Raw genomic sequence first — 26791 nt, 5'->3', positions numbered from 1 at the left:
CCGAGCTCTGTTTTCACTGGCAGAGGCACCGTGGGCCAGTCCTCCGCTGTTTCCAGGGCAGCCCCGCGGGCCTTCAGTTGGACACCCCTGCATTAAGCCAAAGACTGGAGCAGTCACCAACTTTGGTGGTCCGCAGAAGAATTATTTGCATTTTTTATATCGCCCTAAATACTATTTATCTTATTTTTAAAATTCATATTAGTGGTCCAAGGGATTTAAAATTATGAATTTAATGGTCCATGAGGTCTGAAAGGTTGGTGACCCCTGTGTTAGATAGATATTAGGAAGGTTAGGTAGAATAGGTAGGTAGGTAGGTAGGTAGGTAGGCAGAGATAGATAGTTAGATAGATAGATAGATAGATAGATAGATAGATAGATAGATAGATAGATAGATAGATAGATAGATAGATATAGGAGGAGAGAACATAGAAAAATAATGGATGGATTACATAGATAGATGATAGAAGACAGAGATGGGTAGGTGATAAATAAGAGGCGATAACAGAGAGAGAGAGAAAGAAAAATAATGGATGGATTACATAGATAGATGATAGAAGACAAAGATGGATGGGTGATAAATAAGAGGAGATGATAGATAGATGGATGGATGGATGGATGGATGGATAGATAGATAGATAGATGATAGATAGATAGATAGATAGATAGATAGATAGATAGATAGATAGATAGATAGATAGATAGATAGATATAGGAGGAGAGAACATAGAAAAATGATGGATGGATGGATTACATAGATGATAGAAGACAAAGATGGATGGGTGATAAATAAGAGGAGATGATAGATGGATGGATGGATTAGATAGATAGATAGATAGATAGATAGATAGATAGATAGATAGATAGATAGATAGATAGATGATAGATAGATAGATATAGGAGGAGAGAACATAGAAAAATGATGGATGGATGGATTACATAGATGATAGAAGACAGAGATGGATGGATGATATAGATAGATTGATAGATCTGATAATGGATGAGATAGATAGACGATAGAAGACAGACAGATAGATGGATGGATGATAGATAAAAGAGAAGGAGAGAAGATAGAAAGAGATGATAGAGGGATGGATGGATGGATGGATCCAAAGACGAAAGAGCAGGACATGAAGCAAAGGGTGGAAACTTACCAAGGGGAGAGCCAACCTGGAACTCAGGAGGAATTTCCTGAGAGACAAATAGCCAGTGGGTTCTCCAGCACTGGAGGTCTTCAAGAAAGAATGGGCAGCCATTTGTCTATGTTGGTAGAGGGTCCTGCTTGAGCCGAGAGGTGAACTAGAAGAGCGTTGCCCAACCTTTTCAGCTTGTTGGCCCGGCGCAGGGGGTGGGCATATGCGAGTGGACACGTGTGCACACTTGCCCATTTCTTCCACGGCTCGGTTTCGAACAGGCCGCGGCCCGGTTGTGGGGTTAGGGATCCCTGGACTAAAAGACCTCCAAGCTCCCTTCCAACCCTGTTATATTCTATGTTCTGTGAATGCCAGCTTGGGACTTGGAGGATGCCTCTGCCTTCTGGGTCCCAGGGGACAGACCCTGGCTCCTGGCAGAGGAGACCCATTCCTGTCCGGTTGCTAAAAACTCCAGCTGGACTCCTGGCGTGGAAGGATTTCCGCTTCCAGCTCTGTCTCAGGGAGCGTAGTAAATAAAGAATATTGAAACTCTTTGTCAGCCTCCTGCTCCAGAACTCCCCTTTATGCGTTCAGGGGACGATTACAAGCCAGGGATGAATGGATGGATGGCAGGGGTTAAGGGGTTGCCTTGCTTTGTGCTCCAGGGCCAAAGGGCACGTTGGGACTCTGCACCAGTTTACCCATCGCCCGGGCCTGCTCCCTGGCACTTAGAACCATCCAGACAATTGGCCTCTAATGGGGCGGGGGAAGGGGGGGTCCTTACTGGCTTTGGCGCTGATGGAGAATTGCTGCCAAAGGGCTCCATGGCCCAGCCTCTTCTGTGCAAGGCTTGCTTATTTACTTACATACTGCTGATGCCACTTGGACTCCAGCAGATTGCAAGAACACATGCGAAATCTGCAGCCACTCAGAAGCAGAGCCCTCGAGCAGCTTAGCATTTCACATGTGCAGTGGTAACACGCCACCTGCAAGTTCGTTGCTGCAGAGACCAAGGAGAAAGATAAAAGTTGGGTCCAGAACGCGAAATTAACAGCTATTTGATCTTCCATTTAGCCATGAAAGAAAAACATGTTTTTGGTCCACTCTAAAATAAGCCTGAAAACCAGTAGGGACTATACTAGTCCCTCCCTCCCTTCCTTCCTTCTCCTTTTCTTTCTCCCTCTTCCTCTTTGCCTCTTCCTCTTTCTCTCTCTTTCACTTTTCTCTCTCCTCCCTCCCTTCCTTCCCAGTTTCCATATTACCTCCCTCCCTCCCTCCCATCCATCCATCGCCCAGATAGGCATTGAGAGTGACTTTAGACCTTTGGTGCTCATTGCAGCTCAGAGGAGGAAGTGCCTGGGCCACCCTGAAGCCAGGTCGGGAACCCATTGGAGGGATTTTTGCCTGCAGGCAGGCAGGAGCTGGAATTAGATTGTAGATAGAAAAGGGTCTTCGTAGCTCAGGATTGAACTGTGGGGGCTTCATGCTCTCTGAGCTGGGTGGTTTTCTGGCAGACGTTTCATGACCCAACTAGGGAACATCATCAAAGCTACAAGGGGGTGAGGTTTGCAGGGAGGGGGAGGAGGAGGGGGACTGAACTTGAAGAGAGTGGGGTTTTTGCTCTGGGAACTGATGATGTTCCCTAGTTGGGTCCTGAAAGGCCTGCAAGGAGACCCAAGCTCAGAGGTCCCCAGAGGTCAAGGGCGCAGTTATGCCTGTTTTTGCAGTGCCCAGCCTGCAGATTGGAGAAGGCAAAGGGTTGGTGAACCAGGGGGAGCTGGCAGGAAGAGGCATCGCCCGCCTGGAGTTCATGGGCCGTTAATTTGATGTCTCCCAAGACTCAGTGAAGGGAACAGTCCTCCCGACTCAGCTGCAGGAAAGGAGGCTGCCTCCCTCTCTGGCTGAGAGAAGCATCTCCTGGGCCAGCGTGAGAAACAGAGCATAGGATTAAGGTGGGGCCTCGCTCGGATGCAGCCGGCCTCTGTTTTGGCTTCAAGACCTGGAAAATACAGGTAGTCCTCGACTTATGACCGCAGTTGGGCCCAAAAATTTATGTTGCTAAGCCAAACATTTTGTTAAGTGAGTTTGGCCCCCTTTAGGACCTTTCTAGCCACAGTTGTTAAGCGAATCACTAGTTAGTGACATGGTCGTTAAGTGAATCTGGCTTCCGCATTTGACTTTGCTTTCCGGAGGGTCACAAAACCCCAGGACACAGCAATGGTCATAAGTATGAACTCGTTGACAAGCGCCTGAATTTTGATCGCATGGCCCTGGGATGCTGCAAGGGTCAGAAGCGTGAAAAACGGTCAGAAATCACTTTTTCAGCGCCGTTGTAACTTTGGACGGTCACTAAGTGAACTATTGTAAGTCGAGGACTACCTGTAGAATCCGAGAGACTCTCTTCCTTAGCCCAGAGGCAGAAACGTCCGAAGGCTCAGCTAGGAAGTGGGGGGGGCAGCTGTCCTGGAAAACGGGACCTCCAAGTTCTCTTTGGAGACGGGTGGTGGGTGAGAGGATGTGGGTCCCCCGTGCTCACCCACAGCCTGGCACCCTGGTAGGACTGAGGCCGTGGCGGCCGGCAGCTGGGGAAGCTAATTCAGAGGCCATGATTAATGGAGAGGGGTCCTCTGATGGTGGGGGGGGGCTGCCTTGGGCACAGGAGAGAGCAGCTGCCTCCCTTCGGGAAAGTCTCTTGATTGAATTACCAGGGAGCAGGCGCCCGGCCTCGGCTGCCTTCGCTCTTGGGCAGGGACCAGCTGCCCTCTGCCACCCTCTGGCCGGAGCTGGTGGGTGTTCGTTCCTCCCACTGGCCTTGGCGTGCCTGTGGACTTCGGGGAGCAGCGGCAACCTGGGGTTCCTGGTAGCCTCTGGGCAACCCAGAGCCCACCCTCTCTCTCTCTCTTTCTTTCTTTCTTTCTTTCTTTCTTTCTTTCTTTCTTTCTTTCTTTCTTTCTTTCTTTCTTTCTTTCTCCCCCCCCTCTCTCTCTTTCTTTCCTTCCCTCCCTTCCTCTTCCTTCCTTTCTTTCTTTCTTTCTTTCTCTCTCTCTCTCTTTCTCTCTCCCTCTTTCCTTCCCTCTCTCCCTCTCTTTCTCTTTCTTTCTTTCTCTCCCTTCCTTTCCTCCATCCCTCTTTCTTCCTTCCTTCCATTTCCATTTTCTTCCTTCCCCCTCCTTCCTTCTTTTTTTTTCTTTCTTTCTCTCTCTCCCTCAACTTCCTTCCTTCCTTCACTCTCACTCCCAGACTCAGAAGCCCCCAGCCAGGTTTTTAAGGCCTTGCAAAACGCCAGCAAGAGGGGGGGGTCTCTGTAATCTCCGAGGGGAGGATATCCCACAGAGCAAGGGCCACTGCAGAAAAGGCCCTTCTTCTAGTCCCTCACCAGACGATACTTTTCGGATGACGAGCTCTGCAGCACACCCAATCTGCTGGATTGAGTCGGAAGGCAGAGACCCTTGGAAAAAAAGGCAGGTAACCTGGTCCCAGACCACGTAGGGCTTTTAAAGTCGAGAACCAGCACCTGGAATTGCACTCGAAAACCTACCACTAGCCAACGCGGCTCATACAGGTGTGGTGTTCCACCGTGCCATGTACTGGCCACCATTTGGTACCCGCCTAGCCGCATTCTGCACCAGGTGAAGTTTCCAACTTCTCTTCAGCCTGTCTTCTAAGAGCCCTGGTGGCCCAGGGGTTAGTGTGCAGCATTGCAGGCTGACTCTGCCCACTGCCAGCAGTTTGATCCTGACCAGCTCAGGGTTGACTCAGCCTTCCGTCCTTCCGAGGTTGGTAAAACGAGGACCCAGATGGTTGGGGGTGAGAGGCTGGCTCTCTAAACCGCTTAGAGAGAGCTGTAAAGCACAGAGAAGTGGTATATAAATCTAAGTACTATTGTTATGGCTATGAGCCGTGATGGCGCAGTGGTTAGAGTGCAGTACTGCAGGCTACTTCTGCTGACTGCCGGCTGCCTGCAATTTGGCGGTTCAAATCTCACCAGGCTCCAGGTTGACTCAGCCTTCCGTCCTTCGGAGGACCCAGATGGTTGGGGGCAAGGTGCTGTAAACTGCTTAGAGAGGGCTGGAAAGCACAGAGAAGCGGTATATAAGTCTAAGGGCTATTGTTACAGCTGTTCTGCTCAAGGAGGGACACCGAAAGATCGCAGAAGGGAATAGCCAGTTAACAGCCATGGCTAGAGGTTTTCAAAAATGGACTGGAAAACCCTTTGACTGGGGTGGAATTGAGCAGGGGGTTGGACTACAAGACCTCTGAGGGTCCCTTCCGGCCTTAGGATTCTATGTTCTTCTGGTATCACCGACCCAACGGGTGCCCCATCCAGCCCCACAAAATGAATTGATTTGATAAATGGACATTTATTACGCTCACAAATTGGCTGAAACCAATTTTGCTCACGTCGACCTCTGATAACTGCTGGGGTATTGATTTGTGTAAAGTAATACAGTGAATTTATCAGTTCAATCGCTGGCTGAAGGGCCTCCCAGAGACCCGGCACTCTCTGGCACTGGCGTAGTTGCAGACGGCAAAATAAAACCTGCCTTTGGAAAGAAAGAAAGAAAAAAAAAAGAGGGAAAAAAAAAAGACTTTCCACCTAGGGCCAGACTGACGCCCCCACCCCCCGTCTCCCTTCCTGCCTTTCCAGAGCCCCCGGCAGCTCCTGAGCTGGAGGGGGTCCTGGGACCCTTGGGTCAGCGCTGGCAGAATTTTGCCTGGCTATAAGGGCCTCGTCCGTCTGAAGGATGACTTGGAGTCCCTGAATGTCCAAGGATGAAAAATTAATGAAGTGGCAACACAAATAAGAAGTTAAACTTCTGATATTTTTAATGCCTCGTCAGGCCGAGTTTGCTGGGCTGCTAAGTGACTCTTTTCACCTTCCAAGCCTAATAGTGACAGTGGCTGGAGCTGAAGCCCGAAATGTGAGCCTTTCTGCTTTCTTTGACCCTCCAAGGAGCTAGTCCTCATTGGAGAGGACAGTGCTTTAGGGTGGGCACCCTAGGATTACGTCTCAGCCCTGGTGGTTTTCTGCATTTTCCTTTCTTTTGGGGGCTACTTTCTAGCACTGATGATGTTACCTAGTTGGGTCCTGAAATGTCTGCAAGAAAACAGTGATGCTCAGAGAGCCCCAAGGACCCCTGAGTTACATTCCCCTACGGTGACTTCCTTCCGTCCGCAGACGGCACAGAGGAAACCGGAGCAGCCTCTGGGAGTGACCGGAAGGTCTAAGAGGAAGGCTGACGGCCTCAGTGAAACGGAGCAGAGGCCGAGGCCACGTTCTCTGCTCAGGAGAAGGGAGTCAAAACTCAGGTTTTGGATAGGAGATTTGGGCTGGTTAGTAGGATATCGTACAAAGGATCAGGATTGCAGGTTGAGCAGGAGCCCGGCTTGTGATGATGATGCGCTAGTGAGGCCACGCTTGGAGGCTGAAACATATGAAGAACTTCCTTCCTTCCTTCCTTCCTTCCTTCCTTCCTTCCTTCCTTCCTTCCTTCCTTCCTTCCTTTCCCTTCTCTTTCTCCCTCTCCCTCTTTTTATCTTTGCCTCTCCCTCTTTCTATCTCTTTGCCTCTCTCTTACACTTTTTTCCTCCCTCCCTCCCTCCCTTCCCTTTCTCCCTTCCCACCTCCCTTTGGGGATTGCAGGAATTGGGTATGTCTAATCTAACAAGGAGAAGTTCTAGGGTGACACGATAGCATCTTCCAATATTTGTGGGGCTGCCCCAGAGAAGAGGGGGTCAACCTATCCTCCGAAGCACCTGGGGGCAGGACAAGAAGCTGCAGATAGATGCTCCTCAGAGGGAGAGCCAACCTGGAAATGCTGCAAGGAGAAATCTGACAATGAGGACAATTAATCAGTGGAAGAGGTTGCCTTCAGAAGTTTGGGTGCTCAGCTGGCGGTTTTTAAGAAGAAATTGGACAGCCATTTGCTCAGAATGGCATAGAGTCCCATGCTTGAGCAGTGGGTTGGACTAGAAGACCTCAAAGGTCCCCTTTCAGACCTAGTATTCTAGGATTTTATGTGGCTTCCTGCTAAAAGGGCAAAATGAACAAAAACACGGATTTCAAATTGTGGACTAGACTGATTTGTTCTCCCTTAGTGAGACACATACACACCCTTGAATATTGTCTCCCGTTCATTTAAGGAAAAGTTCAGATAAGCCTTGAGAAAAAGGACATTTTCCTAGTTATCTGATGGAAGGAAAGCCCTGATTCACCATCCAGATCCTGCAGCAGAATGACTCATATCGAAATAGGAAACCGTGTGTTGCTTTGTTGCTATCTAACCTCGTTTCTGCCACTCGTGCAGAGAAAGTTAGAGAGCCAGGGCTGAAGTCCCCTCTCTTGGCTGCTGAAAATCCAAGTCAACTTTGCTTTGATCAGCTGAGATTTTGCCAAGTTCTCTAAATATCTGTGGGCCTTGTTATTAGAAGACATGTTGGAGTATGCCCATGCTCAGTCCATGGGGAGGGAGGGAGGAAAAGGAAGGGAAGGGAAGGGAAGGGAAGGGAGGAAGGAAGGAAGGAAAGAAAGAAAAAAAAGTTCCAGTGCTCCCTGCTGGCTTCCCACAAGGAAGGTCACTGGGGAAGCCAGCAGGAAGTCAGAAGTCGCTGCTCCCATTAATTTTCCCCCACCTTTGGTCATTCTGTTTCTCTGTTTAGATAAGGAAATTCTCTGAAACAATGACCCAACAGGACAGAGGTTATCGATAAATATTTTTAGCATCTAACTTTTACATTTTGTTATGCTGATATTCTATATCGAGAAGTAGCTGTCCTACAATGTGGCAGCTATTTTCCCAGACTATAGATTACATCAGATGTTGGGCAATTTTTGAAGAAAGAATGAATAAGGGCAGGACAGAAAATGTTCTGAGCTCTCAAGGTAGCCTGGAGACAAAGCTCAGATATTGAAAAGGTCACTTTCTGAGATATTGACTAGAGGAACGTTCCGTCTCTCTCCAGACATGTGAAAAGCTAAAAGTATTTACACGCGGGTTCCTTGGTGCTCTCTGAGCGGACGTTTCGTTATCCAAGTAGCTAACACCATCAGTGCTAATGACGATGCTAGCATTGATGATGTTCCCTCGTTGGGGCATGAAATGTCTTCAAGAAAACCAGCAGGCTCAGAGACCACCAAGGGGCCCACAGCTGTCCCCCTCCTCCTCTCAGGGAAACCCCTTTCTAGCACTGAAGATGTTCCCTAGTTGGGGCACGAAACCCCTTCAGGAAAACCCACCAAACTCAGAGAGCACCAGGGACCCCACTGTTCAACCCTGAACTACCTATATCCGGTCAAATGCCGGGGAAAATCAGGAAATTGAAGTGAGTAGAAGGATTTACTGCAAGCTTAAGCTCCCTACAAAAACCTGAGCTACTAACGGTCAAGGGAAATGAACGGGAATTACAGCATTGATGGTAAGGTTGGATTTAGATCTCTTGCGGGCACACAGGGATGGGTGAGTTAGGATGCATTTGGCCCTCAGGTTCAGCCTGGTCACCTACAGTGGGGTAGTCTTCGACTTAACAACAGTTCATTTAGTGACTGTGCAAAATTACACCGGCACTGAAAAAAGTGGCTTATGACTTCTTCACAGTTACAACTGTTGCAGCACCCCCCACGGCCCTGTGATTTACATTTGGACGCTCGGCAACTAACTCGTACTTATGATGGTTGCAGCATTCTAAAGGTCACGTGATCCCCCTTTGCGACCTTCCGACAGGCCAAGTCAATGGGGAAGCCAGATTCACTTAACAGCCGTGTTACTAATTTAGAACAGCAAGTGATTCACTTAACAAATACGGAGAGGAAAGTCGTAAAATGGAGCAAACTTGCTTAACAAACTTCTCACTTAAGAACATAAATTTTGGGCTCAGTTGCGGTCGTAAGTTGAGGACTACCTGTATTCTATCAATAGTATCCTTTCAGTACTTTCTGTTCTGGAAATCATCAGAGGTCAGGGCAAAGTATGATGGGCATTGGTTGGCCAAAGGGCCTTTTGAGGGTCTCCCAGTGGTCACTTCCTCCACGTTTCCAGTTGAGAAGACCTGGAAGAACCATGGCCGTCACACCTACGTACAGCTGCCTTAGCTGGCACTCCTTGGAGACTGGCCGGAAGGTTCCCAGGCCGCATGTGGTCTTAAAAATGTGTCTCCCTTAAAACTGGCCCTCTGCTCCAAGAAAGGAAAGAGTTGAGCTCTCCGTATGATACCTAAAGCCTTTGCTGTACCGCTTGCTGACTTTCCTGGTTGATTTTGGCATGGCGAAGTGGTTCCCCTGAATATGCGGCAATGCCTGCCAAATTGGCGGTTGCCCCCCCTGACTGAAACCTGCTTCTTGAACATTTTCCAGGGCGTGTGGCGTCAGGGTCAGGAGGTGGGCTGGCTGGCGTAGTCAGGAGAGGGCTCCCCCATGCCGGAATGGCCTTGAAAAGTCACGTTGTGGTAAGTAGACCTTCTAACAGGAACCAGGGGGATATTGGGTGGGGGGCAGGAGGAGGAGGAGGACGGGAAGCAGAGAGACAAAGAGGGCACGAGATTTGTTCCAGGCTTGGCTTTTGCCAATTTTGACCAAGAAAGGAAGCGGAAATGGTACGTGAGCATTGGGCAGAAAGCAGGACTCTCTCTGAAATGTAGGTTCAAGGCTGAAAACAGAATTCAGAAGGTGCCTGGAGCACCTTTTCAAACCAAGCAGTTGCATTCAGAAGCTTTTGTGAACGTGTTGTTGGTTAGGCAGATGCAGGTTTCGTGGGAGACGCATCACAAGAAGATGATCTCTGTAGCTCAGGGTTGAAATGAGGGGTCCTTGGTGCTCTCTGAGCTTGGCTGTTTTCTTGCAGACGTTTCCTGACCCAACTAGGGAACATCACCAGTGCTAGAAGGGAGGGGGGTTTGCAGAGAGGAAGGGGTGAGGAAGACGACGGTGGGTCCTTTGGTGCTCTCTGAGCTTGGTGGTTTTCTTGCAGACATTTCCTGACCCAACTAGGGAATATCATCAGTGCTAGGAGGCAAGGAGGATTGCATAAAGGAGGAGGAGAACTGTGTGGTCCTTGGTGCTCTCTGAGTTGGGTTGTTTTCTTGCAGATGTTTTGTGACCCAAGCAGGGAACATCATCAGTGCTATTACCATCATCATTAGCAGTGAAGATCTTACCTAACTTGGTAATGAAACATCTGCAAGAAAACCACCAAGCTCAGAGAGCACCAAGGACTCCATATTATCACTTAACAATAGTAATGTGTTAAAAACAATAACCTGTGTTTGTTCGTGACTTCTAATATGGCCTGAAATGTTTTGATGTTTATGAGATGGGCGACCTCTCACAGTTTAACTCCTGCTGACGTTTTGGAGTTTCTGAGAGTGAGCTGGCTCATACATTTAATACCTGTTGCTTCATTATTCTGTATCCCCAGATATTCCTTCCTCTGCAGTAGAGTCTCTTAGGAGGCTGAAAAGCTCTGATCTTACTTAGTCCTTCTTTAAAATCCTAATTTCAAACTTCAGCCTGCTCATCTTTTTCCAGGAGCTTTTTGTTGTCTTCTGTAGAATCCAAATGCGACTTTAGGGGAAGAGCATCTGATCCTTTGTGTGAAGTTGTTGGGGGCTGGGAGGGGGCCGTTGGTCTAGAGGGGTGGGCGCAAAGGAGATTCTGAATTTACAGCAAGTTTGCTCCCTGTGTGGATGATCTTACCCTCTTTACTTGTTAGAATCTCCCACTTGTTAGAAATATTCTACTTCTTAGAATTTGCTTCGGATGCTACCAGATTCCTCTAGAATTTTGCCTAACATGGGTGCTTTGGAAGCAGGAGACCCACAGATAAGGAGTCAGCCCCCACTGCCGCTCTCTCCTTGGGGCTGGACTAGGAGACCCCCAAGGCCCTTTGATGCCATTATATTCTGTTCTACTCTGTTCTGCTCCTCTCGCCTCTCCTCCATTCCATCCTTCCTTCTTCTCTTCTCCATCCTTCTTTTCTCTCCTTTGCCCTCCTCTTCTTCCCTCTTCTTACTCTCCTCTACTCCTGGCATTTCAGCCTTCGGTGCTCCTCTTCTGAAGAGGACCTTCCTCTGTGGTGGACGTGGCACCTTCTCCGCATCCACCCTTACCCCCCCCCGGTGACCCCCACGTGCTGGTCTGTTCCGTGACCTTGATTGCAGTTCTGCTTGCCTTCCCGTCATCATCAAAGAAGCATTGAGCCTCTCCTTGCCAGCCCTTTGCAGGCTGAGCCCCCTTCCCCTTCCCTCCCTCCCCCCTCCCCTTCCAGATCCCTTTCTGGTTCATTCAGTCTCCATCCTCCTCTCTGGTTTCCCTGGCAACCCTAAGTGCACATCCTGGAAAACTTTACCCGAAATCTGCTCTGGGCAGCTTTCCAAATCCATGCTAACCTGATTAGGTACCTCTGGGGCCCTTGCTGGCTAATCAAATTAGGTCTCTCTAATGGCAGCCAGGACTCTGAGTGGGCAGAGAGCAGTAAAACATAGTGTATACTTAGTGATAATTATGCTGGCTGTTGTGTCATTGATTTATACGCCATTCCCTTTTCTTCCTTTCTTCCTTTCTTTCTTTTTTTAACTTATGCGCCCAGATATATAACACTCCCCCCCCCTTTCTTTGTTTTTCTTTTTCCACGGGCAGCCATCCGGAGAAAGGAAAATGGATGGTACGATGAAGAACACCCGCTCGTCTTCCTCTTCCTGGGATCTTCGGGAATAGGTAACGCTGCTTTCCTTCCCTCGAGAAAGGAGACACGGCGACCGAGAAGATGCTCTGCGGCCGTCTGGGGCCTTTGCTGCTGTGTCCCTTTGCTTCAGAGGGATAAACGAGGAAAATTGGGGGAAAGGAAGCCACCAAGATCTCAAAACACCCCTGAGCTTCCTTGTTTTCTTGCAAACGTCTCATTACCCATGTTCCGTGACACTGATGAAGTTACCTAGTTTGGTCATGAAACGTCTGCAAGAAAACAAGCAAGCTCAGAGGACACCAAGGACCTCACAGTCCTTTTCCTCCTTCTCCTCCACTCCCTCTCCCACTTCTTCCCCTCCTCCTCTTCTTCCCCACAACTCCCATACCCTTCTAGCACTGATGAAGTTACCTAGTTGGGTGATAAAATGTCTCAAGGAAACCACCAGGCTCAGACATCACCAAGGACCCCAAAGTCTTCCTCCTCTTTCTCCTTTTCCTTCTCCTCCTCCTCTTCCCTGCAAACCTTCCTCCCTTCTAGCACTGATGATGTTACCTAGTTTGGGTCATGAAACGTCTGCAAGAAAACCTCATTTCAACCCTGAGCTACATATATTTACCTTTATTGATCTCAAATACCCTTCTGCCATACATTTTTAAATTGTATTGTTTATTAACAGAGTTTATAAGGCCACCCACGCACTCCTGGTGACTCCACAAGGATTACAGAAGTCAAACTCCAACCCCCCCTCCCCCCACCCTTGGTGACAACAGTTAGATCAAATCTTTGGTGGGCTCCATATCTGCACTGCCACTCAAGGGGGGTGGGAGGAGGCTACCTGAGTTTAATCTGGATTGTTCTCTATGAGATGGTGAAAACCCTCAGGTGAGGAGGAGGTGTATGTTGGTTTAAGGCAGGGGAGTCTGACTTTGGCCCCTCTTAAGACTTGTTGGACTTCAACTCCCAGAATTCCTCAGCCACCTGCCAAGATTGAGACTCATTGGTCTATATCAGTGTTTCTCAACCTTGGAAGCTTGAAGATGGGTGGACTTCAACTCCCAGAATCCCCCAGCCAGCGCTGCTGGCTGGGGGATTCTGGGAGTTGAAGTCCACCCATCTTCAAGCTACCAAGGTTGAGAAACACTGGTCTAGATGGATGTCATCAGCAAGTTTTCTTCCCCGCCCCCCGCCCCCCCCAACGCACACACACTTTTGTCTCAATTTCTATTTCCATGAATCCAGGTTGCAGAAAATGAATCCTCCTGAGTAGCCAAGAAATCCAAATCAATCCAGATTGAGCATTATGAAAGAGAATAAATTTCCCTCCCACCAACAAATAGATTAGCCTCCATCGAGAACCCTACAGAATACATGTAGTCCTTGATTTACAACCACAATTGAGCTCAAAATTTCCATTGCTAAGCAACACAATTGTAAAGTGAGTTATGCCCCATCTTATGACCTTTTTTGCCATAGTTGTTAAGTGAATCCGGCTTCCCCATTGACTTTGCTTCTCAGAATGTCACAAAAGTGATCATGTGAAACACACACCCCACCCAGGAACTGCAACCATCCTAAATATGAGTCAGTGGCCGAGCATCTGAATTTTGATCACATGACCATGGGGAGGCTGTGAGGGTCCTAAGTCACTTTTTCAGTGCTGCCGTAACTTTGAATGGTCACTAACCGAATAGTTATAAGTTGAGGACTACAGTTCTATTAATTCTACATTAGTCCTGTAGAACTTAACGAATCAAAGAGTTTCTTGTCTCTATTTCAAAGTGAGTGGTTAGAAGACCAGCTCCTTGGAAATTCTAATCCGGTGTTTTGTCAACTGTAGCTATTTGATAGACTTCAACTCATGGGTGGATTTTTTTCGATCAGAACAGAGCTGGAAGGGTCCTTGGAGGTCCTCTAGTCCAACCCCCACTCAAGCAGAAATACCATTTCAAACAAGTGGCTGTCCAGTCTCTTCTTAAAAACCTCCAGTGATAAAGCATCCACAACTTCTGGTGGCAAGTCGTTCCACTGGTTAACTGTTCTCCCTGTCAGGAAATTCCTCCTCAATTCCAGGTTGCTTCTCTCCTGGATGAGTTTCCATCCATTGCTGCTTGTCCTGCCTTCAGGGGCTTTGGAGAATAGTTTGAGCCCCTCTTCTTCTTTGGGGCAGCCCCTCAAGTACTGGAAGACTGCTCTCATGTCCCCTCCTAGTCCTTCTTTTGTCTAAACTGGCCATTCCCAGTTCCTACAACCGTTCTTCGTATGTTCAACCGTTCTTTAACTAAGAATTCTCCAGCCAACATACTAGATCCAGGTATCTTAAAAGTTACTGAGGTGGGAAAACCAAGGAATGGCTTTTGACAGTGCTGAAAAAACAATGGCAGCAAAGAAATATCAGGAGTTTTATCATGTTACTGTTTTTAATTTTTGTAGTTGTAGAACTGTAGACCGCCCACAGTTTCTTGGTTGAATTGGGCAGCTATAGAAATAATAAAAGAAAAGAAGGAAAGAATTTCTCTTCTCTGGTGTTCCCCTCTGGAGCAGGCAAAATACATTTTTTGATAGATGGATAATTTCTGGGTTTTTTCCTAATTTGTTGTGTTGTTTCCTATTTTTACATTGTTGTTTATAGGCTGCTTAGAGTCAAAGAACTACAGTAGAACCAAACCCCTCATAATCCATAAATAGTAAATAAATCTCAAAGGTGCTTTCACCTTCGGGACACCTGCCAGGACATCGGCTACTTGCAGAGACACACCTGGCCAGGAACAGCTCTCCAACTCTTGTGGGCTGCCCTGCCTGCTGGTACATATCAAAATAGATTTGTTTTGCAGTATACATTTTGAATTATTAATCGTCTCGTGCCTAGACTTTTACGACCAGAGTTGCATATAAATCCAGTTCTCAAAGAATATTGTGTTCCCAAGCATTCACTGTTCCTTGTCTCAAGATCATCGGAAAGCTGCGTTTTAAACCAGCATTCCTGGCCTGATCCGTTTGCGACCTTCCCAGCTAGCTTCCAACAAGCAAAGGCAGTGGGGGAACCCTGCGATTCACTTAACCAGCAGTGATTTGCTTAACAACCCTGCCAAAAAAAAGTTCATAAAATCGGGTACAATTGCCTTGCTTAACAATGGAAATTCTAAAAATAATAACAGGATAAAAGAATTGGAAGGGACCTTGGAGGTCATCTAGTCCAACCCCCTGCTCAAGTAGGAGACCCTATATACCATTTCAGATACTCAGTCTCTGTCCCATCTCTTCATAAAAGCCTCCAGTGATGCAGGGCCCACAATTTCTGATGGCAATTTCTGTTCCACTGTTAGGAAGTTTCTCCTGAATTCCAGGTTGCTTCTCTCCTGGATTAGTTTCCATCCAATGTTTCTTGTCCTGCCTTCAAGGGTTTTAAAGAATAATTTGACACCCCCCTCTTCTTTTTGGCAGCCCCTCAAATACCGGAATATTAGAATACTGCTATCCTGTCTCCCCTTGTCCTTCTCTTCACTAGACTAGCCAGGCCCAGTTCCTGCAACTGCTCTTCGTATTTTTAGCCTCTGTTCCCTAATCCTCTTGGTTGCTCTTCTCTGCACTCTTTCCAGAGTCTCAACATCTCTTCTTTTTTTTTTAACATCGTGGCAACCACTATCCTCACTCTAAGCATCACCAGCAGCTGCCTATTGTGCTATTGTTGCAAGAGGTGTTCTATGCCCTCACAGTTAGGGACACATAATCCAATTGTGGCTGTAAGTGGAGAACTATCTGTATTTTGTAGCGTTCATGGGAGCCTCTCTCCTCTCAACATCTCCTGCTCTTGCCTCCTGAACAGGTAAAACTGAGTTGGCCAAGCAGACTGCCAAGTACCTGCACAAAGACGTCAAAAAGGTAAGATCCCTTCTCACTGGGAAGCAACAGCCCAGGTGGGCATTGTGTGCAGGGCCAGGAACGGAAGGGTCAGGCTGATACACGTCGAATCGGAGGCTCTAATCTTGCCCGCTTTAGAGCGTGTGGACTTCAACTCCCAAAATCCCTTTGGCTGGCTGAGGAATTCTGGGAGTTGAAGTCCACAGGTGTTAAAGTTGCCAAGGTTGGAGACCCCTGTACTAGAGGACCTGAATCTTGATGGTAACTTGAGAATCAGGCGTTTTTTTACCTTTTGCCAGACGGAAGAATTCTTAGAGCGTTCTTAGAGAGAAAAGGAGCTTTGCTTTCCATTCCAGTGGGGCCTCTCTCTTTGCAAGCAAACTGGTGCTTTTCCCACGAGTAATAACCTACCATTCCCCGGAAGCCTTATTTCACTTCCACAGACATCTGCAGATTTAATTTGGCTTGTGTTTTATTCTGCTCATAATTTAAATTCTTTGTTTGCGGAGGGATGCCATATATCTCTTGGTATGTTTGCAAACATTTAAATAGTTTTAATACTCTGCTATTCCATTTCGCAAATTAGCGTTAAATTTCCTTTTTTTTTTTTTTCTTTCTAATCACCCCCCAAAAAGGAAGAAAGCAATCTTAGTGACAACTCCTGATGGGGATTTCCAAGAAATGCAACTAAATTTCCATTGTCAGCGATAAAACTCAGTCTTTCACCTTACTGTAGGTTTTATTGTTTAATATCCTGCCTTAAAAGTGGGATACGCACAGGCCTTCCTTCAGTCACAAGCACAACTGGGACCAGGATTTCTGTTGTTAAGCAAGGCGGCTGCTAAGGGAGTCCTGCCCAATTTTGCCACAGTGTCAAGCCGATCAGAATAGGGTTCCCTTCCTTCCAGTGGATCTGGCTTGGGAGCATTTCAGGGAACGGAGTCTTGCGAATGGCATCAAATAAACAGCCAGCCTCCATGTTTAGTGTAGGAGGACATGAGTCACGGGTCCCTCAAAGAGACCGGCCTTGACCTTGTCGGCAGACGCCAATTTAATCTTCAGAAGGGGCGAAACGTTACCCCAAACCTTTTGTAGAGGTTGCTCCCTCACTTGAATGCCTTGAGTACTTTCGACAACATCTCTAATTCAGTGGGGAAATCCAAGTTTTTTTACTACCAGTTCTGTGGGCGTGGTGTGGCTTGGTGGGCGTGGCAGGAGAAGGATACTGCAAAATCCCCATTCCCACCCCACTCGGGCCAGCCAGAGCTGGTATTTGCCGATTCTCTGAACTGCTCAAAATTTCCGCTACCGGTTCTCTAGAACCTGCTGGATTTCACCCCTGCTCTAATTCCCCTTTGCTTCTTTCCTCTGCAGGGCTTCATCCGCTTGGACATGTCGGAGTTTCAGGAGAGACACGAGGTGAGGAGGAGGAGAGGTGCCATTTCTGCCAGGCCTCACCAGCCTGGTGCCCTCTCAACCCATCAGCCCCTCTTGCATACCCCAAATACCCCTCTTGCCTTCAGAGGTAGGACTCTCCCCAAGGGCTTGGCGGCGCTCCGCCAGGACCCCAACGTAGCCGGCCCTGCATGGCGTGAGCTGCTGTTTCTCTTGCTAACATTTCTTACTATTTGCTAGTCTCAGTAGAAAAGAATACTTGTAGCTCAGGGTGGAACTGTGGGGTCCCTGGTGCTCTCTGAGCCGGGTGGTTTTCTTGCAGACGTTTCAGGACCCAACTAGGGAACATCATCAGTGCTAGAAGGGAGTAGATAAGGAAGCTGCAAGTGAAGGAGGTCTTTCCGTTTTCTTCGTAGCACTTTCCTTCCTTGGTCTCTCTCCAACCTTTGCCAGATAACAAAAAGTTTGCGTATCGATTGAGCCACAGAAATCATGATTCTCAGGATAAGCTCCCAAGGAGTAATACGTATGAATTGGGATCACAGCTGGTGTGGTTGGATTCTCTCTATTCCACATACGGCTAACTCCTCCTCAGGTTGTGGCTTCAGGAGCCACGTCCTCTTTCATAGAGGGAGGGAGGGAGGGACGGCTTGCTTTGAACCCCAGAAGTCTGGATGAGGTAACACGGGGGGTGTCTCTTGCAGGTGGCCAAGTTCATTGGCTCTCCCCCGGGCTACATTGGTCATGACGAAGGGGGGCAGCTCACAAAGAAGCTGAAGCAGTGCCCCAACGCCGTGGTCCTCTTTGATGAGGTGGACAAAGCCCACCCAGATGTCCTGACCATCATGCTGCAGCTCTTCGATGAAGTAAGATCAGTCTCCTTGGGGTTCCAGGTCATTCATTCGTTTGTTCATTTCTTCTGGGTTCCAGGTCATTCATTCATTCATTTCTTCTGGGTTCCAGGTCATTCATTCATTTGTTCATTTCTTCTGGGTTCCAGGTCATTCATTCGTTTGTTCATTTCTTCTGGGTTCCAGGTCATTCATTCGTTTGTTCATTTCTTCTGGGTTCCAGGTCATTCATTCATTCATTTCTTCTGGGTTCCAGGTCATTCATTCATTCATTTCTTCTGGTTTCCAGGTCATTCATTCATTCATTTCTTCTGGGTTCCAGGTCATTCATTCGTTCATTTCTTCTGGGTTCCAGGTCATTCATTCGTTTGTTCATTTCTTCTGGGTTCCAGGTCATTCGTTTGTTCATTTCTTCTGGGTTCCAGGTCATTCATTCATTCATTTCTTCTGGGTTCCAGGTCATTCATTCGTTCGTTCATTTCTTCTGGGTTCCAGGTCATTCATTCATTCATTTCTTCTGGGTTCCAGGTCATTTGTTCTTTCTTTACTTCTGGATTCTTGGTGATTCATTCATTTGTTCTAGGTTCCAGGTCATTCACTCCTTCATTCGTTTGTTCCTTGGCTGTCCCATCTCACTGCAGTGACTCTGGGTAGCATATAGAGTTAAACAAATAGCATTTTATGCAGCACTCCACCAGTTGAATTCCATCCCACCTCCTCTCTGGCTTCCAGTGAAGTTGGTTCAGGCTGCGGGGTAGAAAACCCCCATACCATTCATTCATTGGACCTTGGAACCTTCAGATAGCTATGTCAGCCTCTTCTCCAAAGCCCCTGGAGGCAGAGCAAGAAGGAACGGGTGGAAACTAATCAAGGAGAGAAGCAATCTGGATTTAAGGAAAATTTTCCTGACAGTGAGGACAATTAACCTGTGGAACAACTTGCCTCCAGAAATCGTGGGTTTCTCCATCACTGGAGGTTTTGAAGAAGAGATGGGACAGCCATTTGCCTGAAATGGTAGAAGGTCTTCTGCATTGAACAAGAGGTTGGACTAGAAGACCTCCAAGGTCCCTTCCAACTGTATTCTGTGGTTCTGTTAAGCTGGACCCCTAGAAGCTTCCAGTAGACAGTCAGGAACCAATCTGATAGATCCCCTCCCCCTCCCCATAAGCTCATAAAATCAGGCCAGCCGTGTGGGTGACCCACAATACGACCATCCTGACTTAACGTCTGTAATGGGACCAGCATGCCCAGCTGTGTCATGGAGTGCCAGGGAGCCTCTGCACCCAGCTGGGTCAGGGGAGGCAGCCCCCAACCCTAAATCCACCAGCCGGCATGGAGTGTCCCAACCCTCTGCCAACCTCAATTCTTCGCATTTTGTTAGGGGGGGGCGGTGGAAATGGCGGCGTCCTTGGTGGTGCCATTTCAGGGTTCTGTAGTTGTTGTTTTTTCCTTTTCTCCAGGATTAATAACGCTGGCATTTTTCTTGCATAGATCACGGTGGCAGCCGCTAAATGCGAAATCAATTCCTGAACTGCCGGTCTGACAGAGCAATAACCGAAATGTTAATCCCCAGCTCTGACACAAATGTGTGTCGTTTGGCTGGACAGGACCGCTCCTGGCGACACTTAGAAAGGGGAGGGGGGAGCAGACCCCCCCCAATTCTCTCTCCTCCTTGCTGCTGCTGCTGCTGCTCCTCCCTTTACCAACCATCCCTATCTTTAAAAGATCCTTAATTTAGCATTCTCAGAACCAGATAGCCATGCATGCAGGGGCCAGCGGTACTCCTGCCCTGCCCCAAAATTCAGCGTCCCGTCTCCCTTCTGGGTGGGGGGGTCTTTGGACCCTCCCAGCTCAGAGCCTGAAGCCCAGGCAGTTCATTTACCCTGAGCAAAAGTCCTCGATTCAGGACCACAAGGGAGCCCCAGATTTCTCTGGCCAAATGAGTTTTGCTCATTTCACCAAAATGTACGATGTTAAGTGAGAAATTCGTTAAATGAGTTTTATCCCATTTTATGACTTTTATGCCCACGGCTGTTAAGTGAACCACTGCAGTCATTAAATTACTAACCCGGTCATTAAGCAAATCTGGCTGGCCCATTGACTTTGATCGTCAGAAAATCGCCAAAGGGGATCACGCGACCCCAGGACACTGCGACCGTCATAAATGTTGAGCCAGTTGGCCACAAATTCAACAACAGGTGGTCCCTGATCTGGGTGGTTTCCTTGCAGACGTTTCATGACCCACCTAGGGAACCTCATCAGTGCTGGAGGGGAGGGTGGGTTTGCTTTCATTTATACCCAATAGCCTGGGGGACTTCTCTTCGGCCTGACCAGGCTCACGTCCACTTTGTCCTTTTTTTTTTTTAAATCAAGTTTTTTATTTTATATTACATATACATATCAATGCGTGAACAGTAGAAATAAAATAGTATTATTTACCATACTTATCACATTCATTCAGCTTATATATTTCTAATACACATTTATATCAAATTATAATCTTTCATTATTTCATATTGTTTAAACATACATAATACTACCGCCGTTCTGTTTCTAAACCTCCCTCTTATCCTTGCACTTGTCTTATTTTATAAAAGTATCTACTAATATTCCCCCTTTCTCTTATTTCTGTCTTTATTCTAACTTTTATTCATGTCACTATTATATTAAAAGACGTTCCCTTTGTATTACAATACTATCCTTTACTATTTCATTGTTCAATATTTAAATATTCAGTTCTAATACCAATCACAATATTATTTAAACATGCAAATTAATTCTATTCATATTCTTTACATTCTTCCAATCTATATGATTCCACTGTTAATACACCTGTTTATATGAAAATATGTTCTTTCATCATTTTATTACTCATTATTTCACTTTATTATTCCACTGCAAATCATAATATTATTTAAACAACTCAGTAATACTATTATTTAATCTCTAATTTTCCCATTTTTAATACTTAGTTCTTATTCATATTTCCCATATTTCACTCTTTGAATCTATTTATATTAAAATACTATCCTTCATTGTTTCGTTATTCAGTTTTTCAATATACTATTCTAATGCCAATCATGATATTATTTAAACATACAAAATAACTATTCATATTCTTTGCTTTCATCCAATCTATATAATTCTAGTATTAATACACATGTTTATATTCAAATATGTTCTTTCCTTATTTAATTGCTCAATGTTTACCAATCATAAATGTTGTTAAACTTACTTAGTAATTCCATCATTCAATCTCTAATTTTCCCATTTTATTATTACTTTTGTTTCATCATGTAAAGGTATATATACAAGTAATCCCTCAATCTCTTATTGAAGACATTCCTATCTCTCTTCTAATTTCTCCTCCTGCCACCGTTATAAAAGAAAGAAAAAGAAGAAAATATTTTTTTTCTTTCGTTTTCCTATCCGCCTTCTATCCGTCATCTCTTGCCCGCATCAATACTTTAACTCTTATTCCTTCTTTAACTTGCCTCCCATATTCTTCTCTTGAATCTTTATCTGGGTCTACATCCTGCCCAGTCAATCTAGCGTCCACTCTGTCTTCCGAAGGGCCGGCTGACCGACGGGAAGGGGAAGACCATTGACTGCAAGGACGCCATCTTCATCATGACCTCCAACGTGGCCAGCGATGAGATCGCCCAGCATGCGTTGGAGCTGAGGGAGGACGCCATGGAGCTGAGCCGGAAGAGGATTGCCGAAAAGCTGGGTGGGTACCTGACCCTTCCCTGCAGAGGAGACCCCGGAACCCCTGGAGGCAGCCCCCTGCCATTCTCTCCTCTTGGCTGCACTGCCTGCCCTTCAATTACAGGCAGTCCTTGACTTACGGCCACAGTTGAGCCCCACATTTCTGTTGCTAAGCAAGACTGTTGTCACGTGAGTTGTGCCCCATTTTACGACCTTTCTCACCACGGTTGTTAAGTGAATCACTTCAGTTGATAAGTTAGCCATACGGTTGTTAAGTGAACCTGGTTTCCCCATTGACTTTGCTTGTTGGAAAGCCGTGAAAGGGGATCCCGTCACCCCAGGACCCTGCAACCGTCATAAGTACATGCCAGTTGCCAAGCGTCCAAGTGTTGATCACCGGGCCAAGCGGGTGTTGCAACGGTCGTAAGTGTGAAAAACAGTCCTAAGTCCCTTTTTTCAGGGCCGTTGTAACTTTGAACGGTCACTAAATGAATGGTTGTAAGTTGAGGCCCACCTGCAGGGTAGCTCCAGACCACAGGATCGCCTTGGCTACTCAAGAAATAGAAGGGCTCTTCCCTTTGAGAGAGCTGACTTGGAGGGATGGAATAGAGGGAGGGAGGAATAGATGGGTGGATGGAGGGAGGGAAGGAAGGATGAACGGATAAATGGAATGGAGGGAGGGAGGGATGGAATAGAAGGAAGGAGTGAGGAAGGAGTAGATGGAGGGAAGGATGGACGGAGGGATGGAATACAGGGAGGGAGGGAGGAATAGATGGGTGGATGGAGGGAGGGAAGGAAGGGTGGATGGACGGATAAATGGAATGGAGGGAGGGATGGAATAGAAGGAAGGAGTAGATGGACAGAAGGATGGATGGAGGGAAGGATGGACAGAATACAGGGAGGGAGGAATAGATGGATGGATGGATGGATGGATGGATGGAGAGATGGATGTCAGCTATCCCTTTCTCCACCCCCAGAAAGGGTCCCCCCCACCCCATCCCACCTGCTTCCTAACTGCTGTGTTTTGGGCTTTTGTCTTCCAGACGACGTCCAGGTGACGGACAAGATAACCATCTCCAAGCAGTTCAAGGAGAACGTGATCCGGCCCATCCTGAAGGTACAGATGGGGCTGTTTACCGCCCTGGGCCTGACCGCTCTGGAGTGTCAGAAACGGCAGCCGGGGGTGGGGGTGGGGGTGGGGGGGTTGTTTTCTTTCGCCCGCTGCTTCCACTGCCAGCTGTACCCAGAAGGCCTTGGCCCGAGTGGGCCCCAAATCTCAGGCTGGTATCTTCTTCGCCTTTGGAGGGCTTGGCTTTTGCCCCCCCCTTCCCCCCCCGGGAGAAATCTCGGAAGCCCCCAGGGCTTCACAGAATAACAGGGTTGGAAGGGGCCTTAGAGGTCATCCAGCCCAACCCCCTGCTCAAGCAGGGGACCTTATAGCAGGGAGTTGCCAGCTGGCTGAGGAACTCTGGGAATCGAAGTCCACCGGTCGTAAAGGGGCCATTGTGGTCCACCCTTGCCCTACACAGGTAGTCCTCGACTTACGGCCCTCATTGAGTCCAACCTTTCTGTGGCTGAGAATCTGAATATCTGTTGTAAGTCCAATCTCTCCTGAGAAACCTCCACGCACAACTTCACAAGGGAATCCTGCCTCTTCCATCAATAGCGAGGCAGTCGTGATAGAACAATTAGCCAGTGGAACAGCCTGCCACCAGAAGTTGTGGGTGCTCCATCACTGGAGGCTTTCAAGAAGGGATTGGGCAACCCTTTGTCCAGAATGATATCAGGTCTCCTGCTTGAGCAGGGGGCTGGACTAGAAGACCTCCAAGGTCCCTTCCAACTCCGTTATTCTTTTACTTGATTCAATTAAATTTATACGCCCCCCTATCCCGCTCTCCAGAGCCATTTTATCCCTCCCCGCAGCAATTTCCAAAGGGACAGTAGCGGATGGGTCTGTGCCAGCCGGTCCCCCTCCCCCTCAATGCTCCGTTCTTTGCCCTTCCGCAGGCTCACTTCCGACGGGACGAGTTCCTGGGCAGGATCAACGAGATCGTCTACTTCCTCCCCTTTTGCCAGTCGGAGCTGATCCAGCTGGTCAACAAGGAGCTGAGTTTCTGGGCCAAACGGGTAAGTCCTGCCAGCCTTGCCCTCGCTTGGACCGCCCGCCGCCCCCACTTCGCTACAGGTAGTCCTCGACTTACAACCGTTCATTTAGGGACCGTTCAAAGTTGCAGCAACACTGAAAATAGGTGACTTAAATTTTCACACTGACGACCGATGCGGCCCCCTCCCCATAGGTCACGTGATCAAAATTCAGACGCTTGGCAACTGGCTCACATTTACGACGACCAGCGAAGTCAGTGGGGAAGTCAGATTCACTTAACAACCGTGTTGCTAACTTAATAACTGCACTGATTTCACTTGACGACTGCGGCAAGAAAAGTCGTGGAATGTGGTTTCAAAACTCACATAGGGAATGTTTCACTTAGCAGCAGAAATCTTGGGCTCGATTGCGGGCGTAAATCGAGGATTAACCTGTATTCGGGGAGCAGAATCTTCTCCTGGTGAAAACTTCTGATCCCGAAGCCCCCTGTTGGGAGATTCGCTCATTGCTGCTCCTTCCTCCCCCTGCAGGCCAAAGCGAGGCATAACATCACCCTGGTCTGGGACAGGGAGGTGATGGACGTGCTGGCTGACGGCTACAACCTGCATTATGGAGCCCGATCCATCAAGCACGAGGTGAGCTGAGGCCAGCTTGGCTTTCCTTCCATGCCCCCCCCCCCGGAGCTCAGGGGCAGGACCCCCACCCCACTTCATCCTTTTCCTTTTGCATTGGGGTCACCATTCACTTTTTCCCAAAGGTTTCTGTGCCTCCTATTTATTCATTTCTCTGTCTGTCTGTCTGTTTATCATCTCTCTCTTTTTTTCATTTGTCTGTCTGCATGTCTATCTATCTATGTGCCGCCTTTTGTTGTTGTTATAAGTAACTTAAGCAATGGATGTATTTAATTCTTCTTCCTCCTCTTTTCCCCACAACAGCCCTGTAAGATTGGTTGGGCCACCCAGTTGGCTTTCTTGCTAAGGCAGGACTAGAACTCACCGTCTCCTGGTGATTAGTCCAAGGCTACCCAGCCATCTTTCATGCCAAGACAGAACTAGAACTCACCGTCTCCTGGTTTCCTACTTTTCCCAGGTGCAGTGAGTCAAGCAGCAAAAAAAACCCCTGCACCTCCTTTCAAATTCTTTTTCACTGAAACACAAGGACATTCTGCCAATTCCCAAGTAGTCTGGGTCCCACTGCATCCCAGTTATAAATTATCCCCCACCCCCTCCTGTAAATTCTGAACAGAGAGCGCAGCGTAAGGTCCCTTTCACGGGGTTTATTTTTTCCCCCCTGAGACCTGAGGTTTGGGGCCCTGCTGGCTGATGTTCCTTTGGAAAAGGCCGCCTGTGCCAGTCTTCAGACACCTGAAGTTGCCTTCTGCAGTGCCTGATTTCCCTCTTGGCCAGGTCGAACGCCGGGTGGTGAACCAGCTTGCCGCGGCCTACGAACAGGACCTTTTGCCCCACGGCTGCACCCTGAGGATCGCGGTGGACGACTCCGACAAGCAGCTGCTGAAGGCCAGAGGCCAGGACGGCTCCCTGCCCGCCGAGGGCCAGCGGAAAGGGCCCACGCTGCGGCTGGAGATCTTGGAGGACAGCAAAAGCCGGAAACTGGACATCCAGGCCCCGCTGATCCCTGACGAAGTCTCCTACCCTTCCTAGGCGCCAGCCCTCGGTGCCCCGGGGCAGCGCCTGGCAGAACAGAACAAGAGTTGGTAATAAAGCAGTCGTAGGACATGGATCTGTCTGTGGGGAGGCAGCTTTCTCTGGAGGGCAGCAGCAAGGGCAGCTCTCCACCCTCCAGATACCGGCTGGGCGCGTGGGAGTTGTAGTCCAGGTCAACCGAAGGGGGTCGGAGGAGGAGGGTCCCAGGAAGAGGGGCGTCAATCCGGGATGATCGCTTAGAACCCAGGGGAAGCTTTAATCCGGTGTCCTTATCATGTCTCAGGTAGTGGGGTGGTTCCTTGTCCCATCATCCAGCAAACCCGCCCAGGTTGAGTGCCTAATCTCTGCCCCAGAGGCTCTCCTCCCTGGTGAACGGGGTGGGGGCGGAGTGGAGGTGGTTTCCAGCCCCCAGGGCAATAGGGGGAGGTTTAAGTTATTGCAATTGTGTTGGAATAAATGCTGTGTGCATCTTAGCTGTGTCTTGTCTCATCTTGTCCTTGGTCCTCGAATGGCCACCCGGCCGGCCCTCAGGCGAAAAAGGGGGAGGGGACCTGGGATCTCTGCTTTCCTTATCCTCTAATAAGGCCCTCTTGTGGAATTGCAGGTAGTCCTTGACTTACGACCATAATTGAGCCCCAAATTTCTGCAAGACGGTTCTTCAAGTGAGTTTTTACGATCTTTCTTGCCACTGTTGTTAAGTTAGTCACACGGTTGTTAAGTGAGCCCGGCTTCCCCATTGACTTTGCTTGTGTGAAGGTTGCAAAAGGGGATCACATGACTTGGGACAATGCAGCCGTCATAAATACAAGTCAGTTGCCAAATGTCTGAATTTTAATCACCTGTCCATGGGGACGCTGCAATGCTTGTTAAGTGTGAAAAACTATCACAAGTCACTTCCTTGAGGAGGCCGTTGTAACTTCGAACGGTCACTAAATGAACTGTTGTAAGTCAAGGACTACCTGTAATACGCTAGTCCTTTTCTCTAGACTGGCCATCCCCAACTCCTGCCAGCCGCCTTTGCCAGTTTGAGCCTCCAAGCCCCATGATTGTCTTTGTTGCTCTTCCTAGCGTCTCCATCCCGTTTTTCTCTCGGCAGCATCCTCTCCTCTCCTCTCCTCCGTCTCTCAAGGCCTCTCCCACAGCCCACACCGGTGGCAGAGCTGCTCGCTGCCCTTCGTCAAAGCCTCCAGGCGTGTCCAGAGTTGCCCAGCCAGGGCATTTCTCCTGGGGGGGGGGCTGTACCGAGGCGCCCTCTCCAGCCCCCTCCACTCAACAGAACCCCAAGCGTGCGTTGATCGATGGCTCCCCACCAGCCGAGCTGCCTCGGATCGCCTGGTGTGGCGTCTGCCCATTGATTGAGCTTGCCTGGAGGTTCGGCTCCTAATCGGATTAGGGAGGCAGG

General features: G+C 48.2%; 1 protein-coding gene across 1 annotated transcript in view; it reads left to right on the top strand.

Annotated features, from left to right (window-relative positions):
* The window catches only part of CLPB (ClpB family mitochondrial disaggregase), a 67298-nt gene extending 41436 nt beyond the window's left edge, over positions 1-25862 (top strand). The window contains exons 8-16 of the mRNA XM_060682694.2: positions 11761-11838; positions 15633-15688; positions 17042-17086; positions 17767-17928; positions 21487-21643; positions 22665-22738; positions 23629-23748; positions 24256-24360; positions 25132-25862. Of these exons, the coding sequence (XP_060538677.2) occupies positions 11761-11838; positions 15633-15688; positions 17042-17086; positions 17767-17928; positions 21487-21643; positions 22665-22738; positions 23629-23748; positions 24256-24360; positions 25132-25386 (1052 nt within the window). The 3' untranslated portion in view covers positions 25387-25862. The remainder of the gene's footprint in view (positions 1-11760; positions 11839-15632; positions 15689-17041; positions 17087-17766; positions 17929-21486; positions 21644-22664; positions 22739-23628; positions 23749-24255; positions 24361-25131) is intronic.
* Positions 25863-26791: the final 929 nt, after the last annotated feature.

This window comes from Pantherophis guttatus, chromosome 5 (assembly GCF_059756535.1).
Source record: "Pantherophis guttatus breed Tessera chromosome 5, ASM5975653v1, whole genome shotgun sequence".
In the NCBI taxonomy this organism is placed as follows: Eukaryota; Metazoa; Chordata; class Lepidosauria; order Squamata; family Colubridae; genus Pantherophis; species Pantherophis guttatus.
Note: the sequence above shows the minus strand (reverse complement) of the source record. Positions and strands in the feature narration are given on the sequence as shown.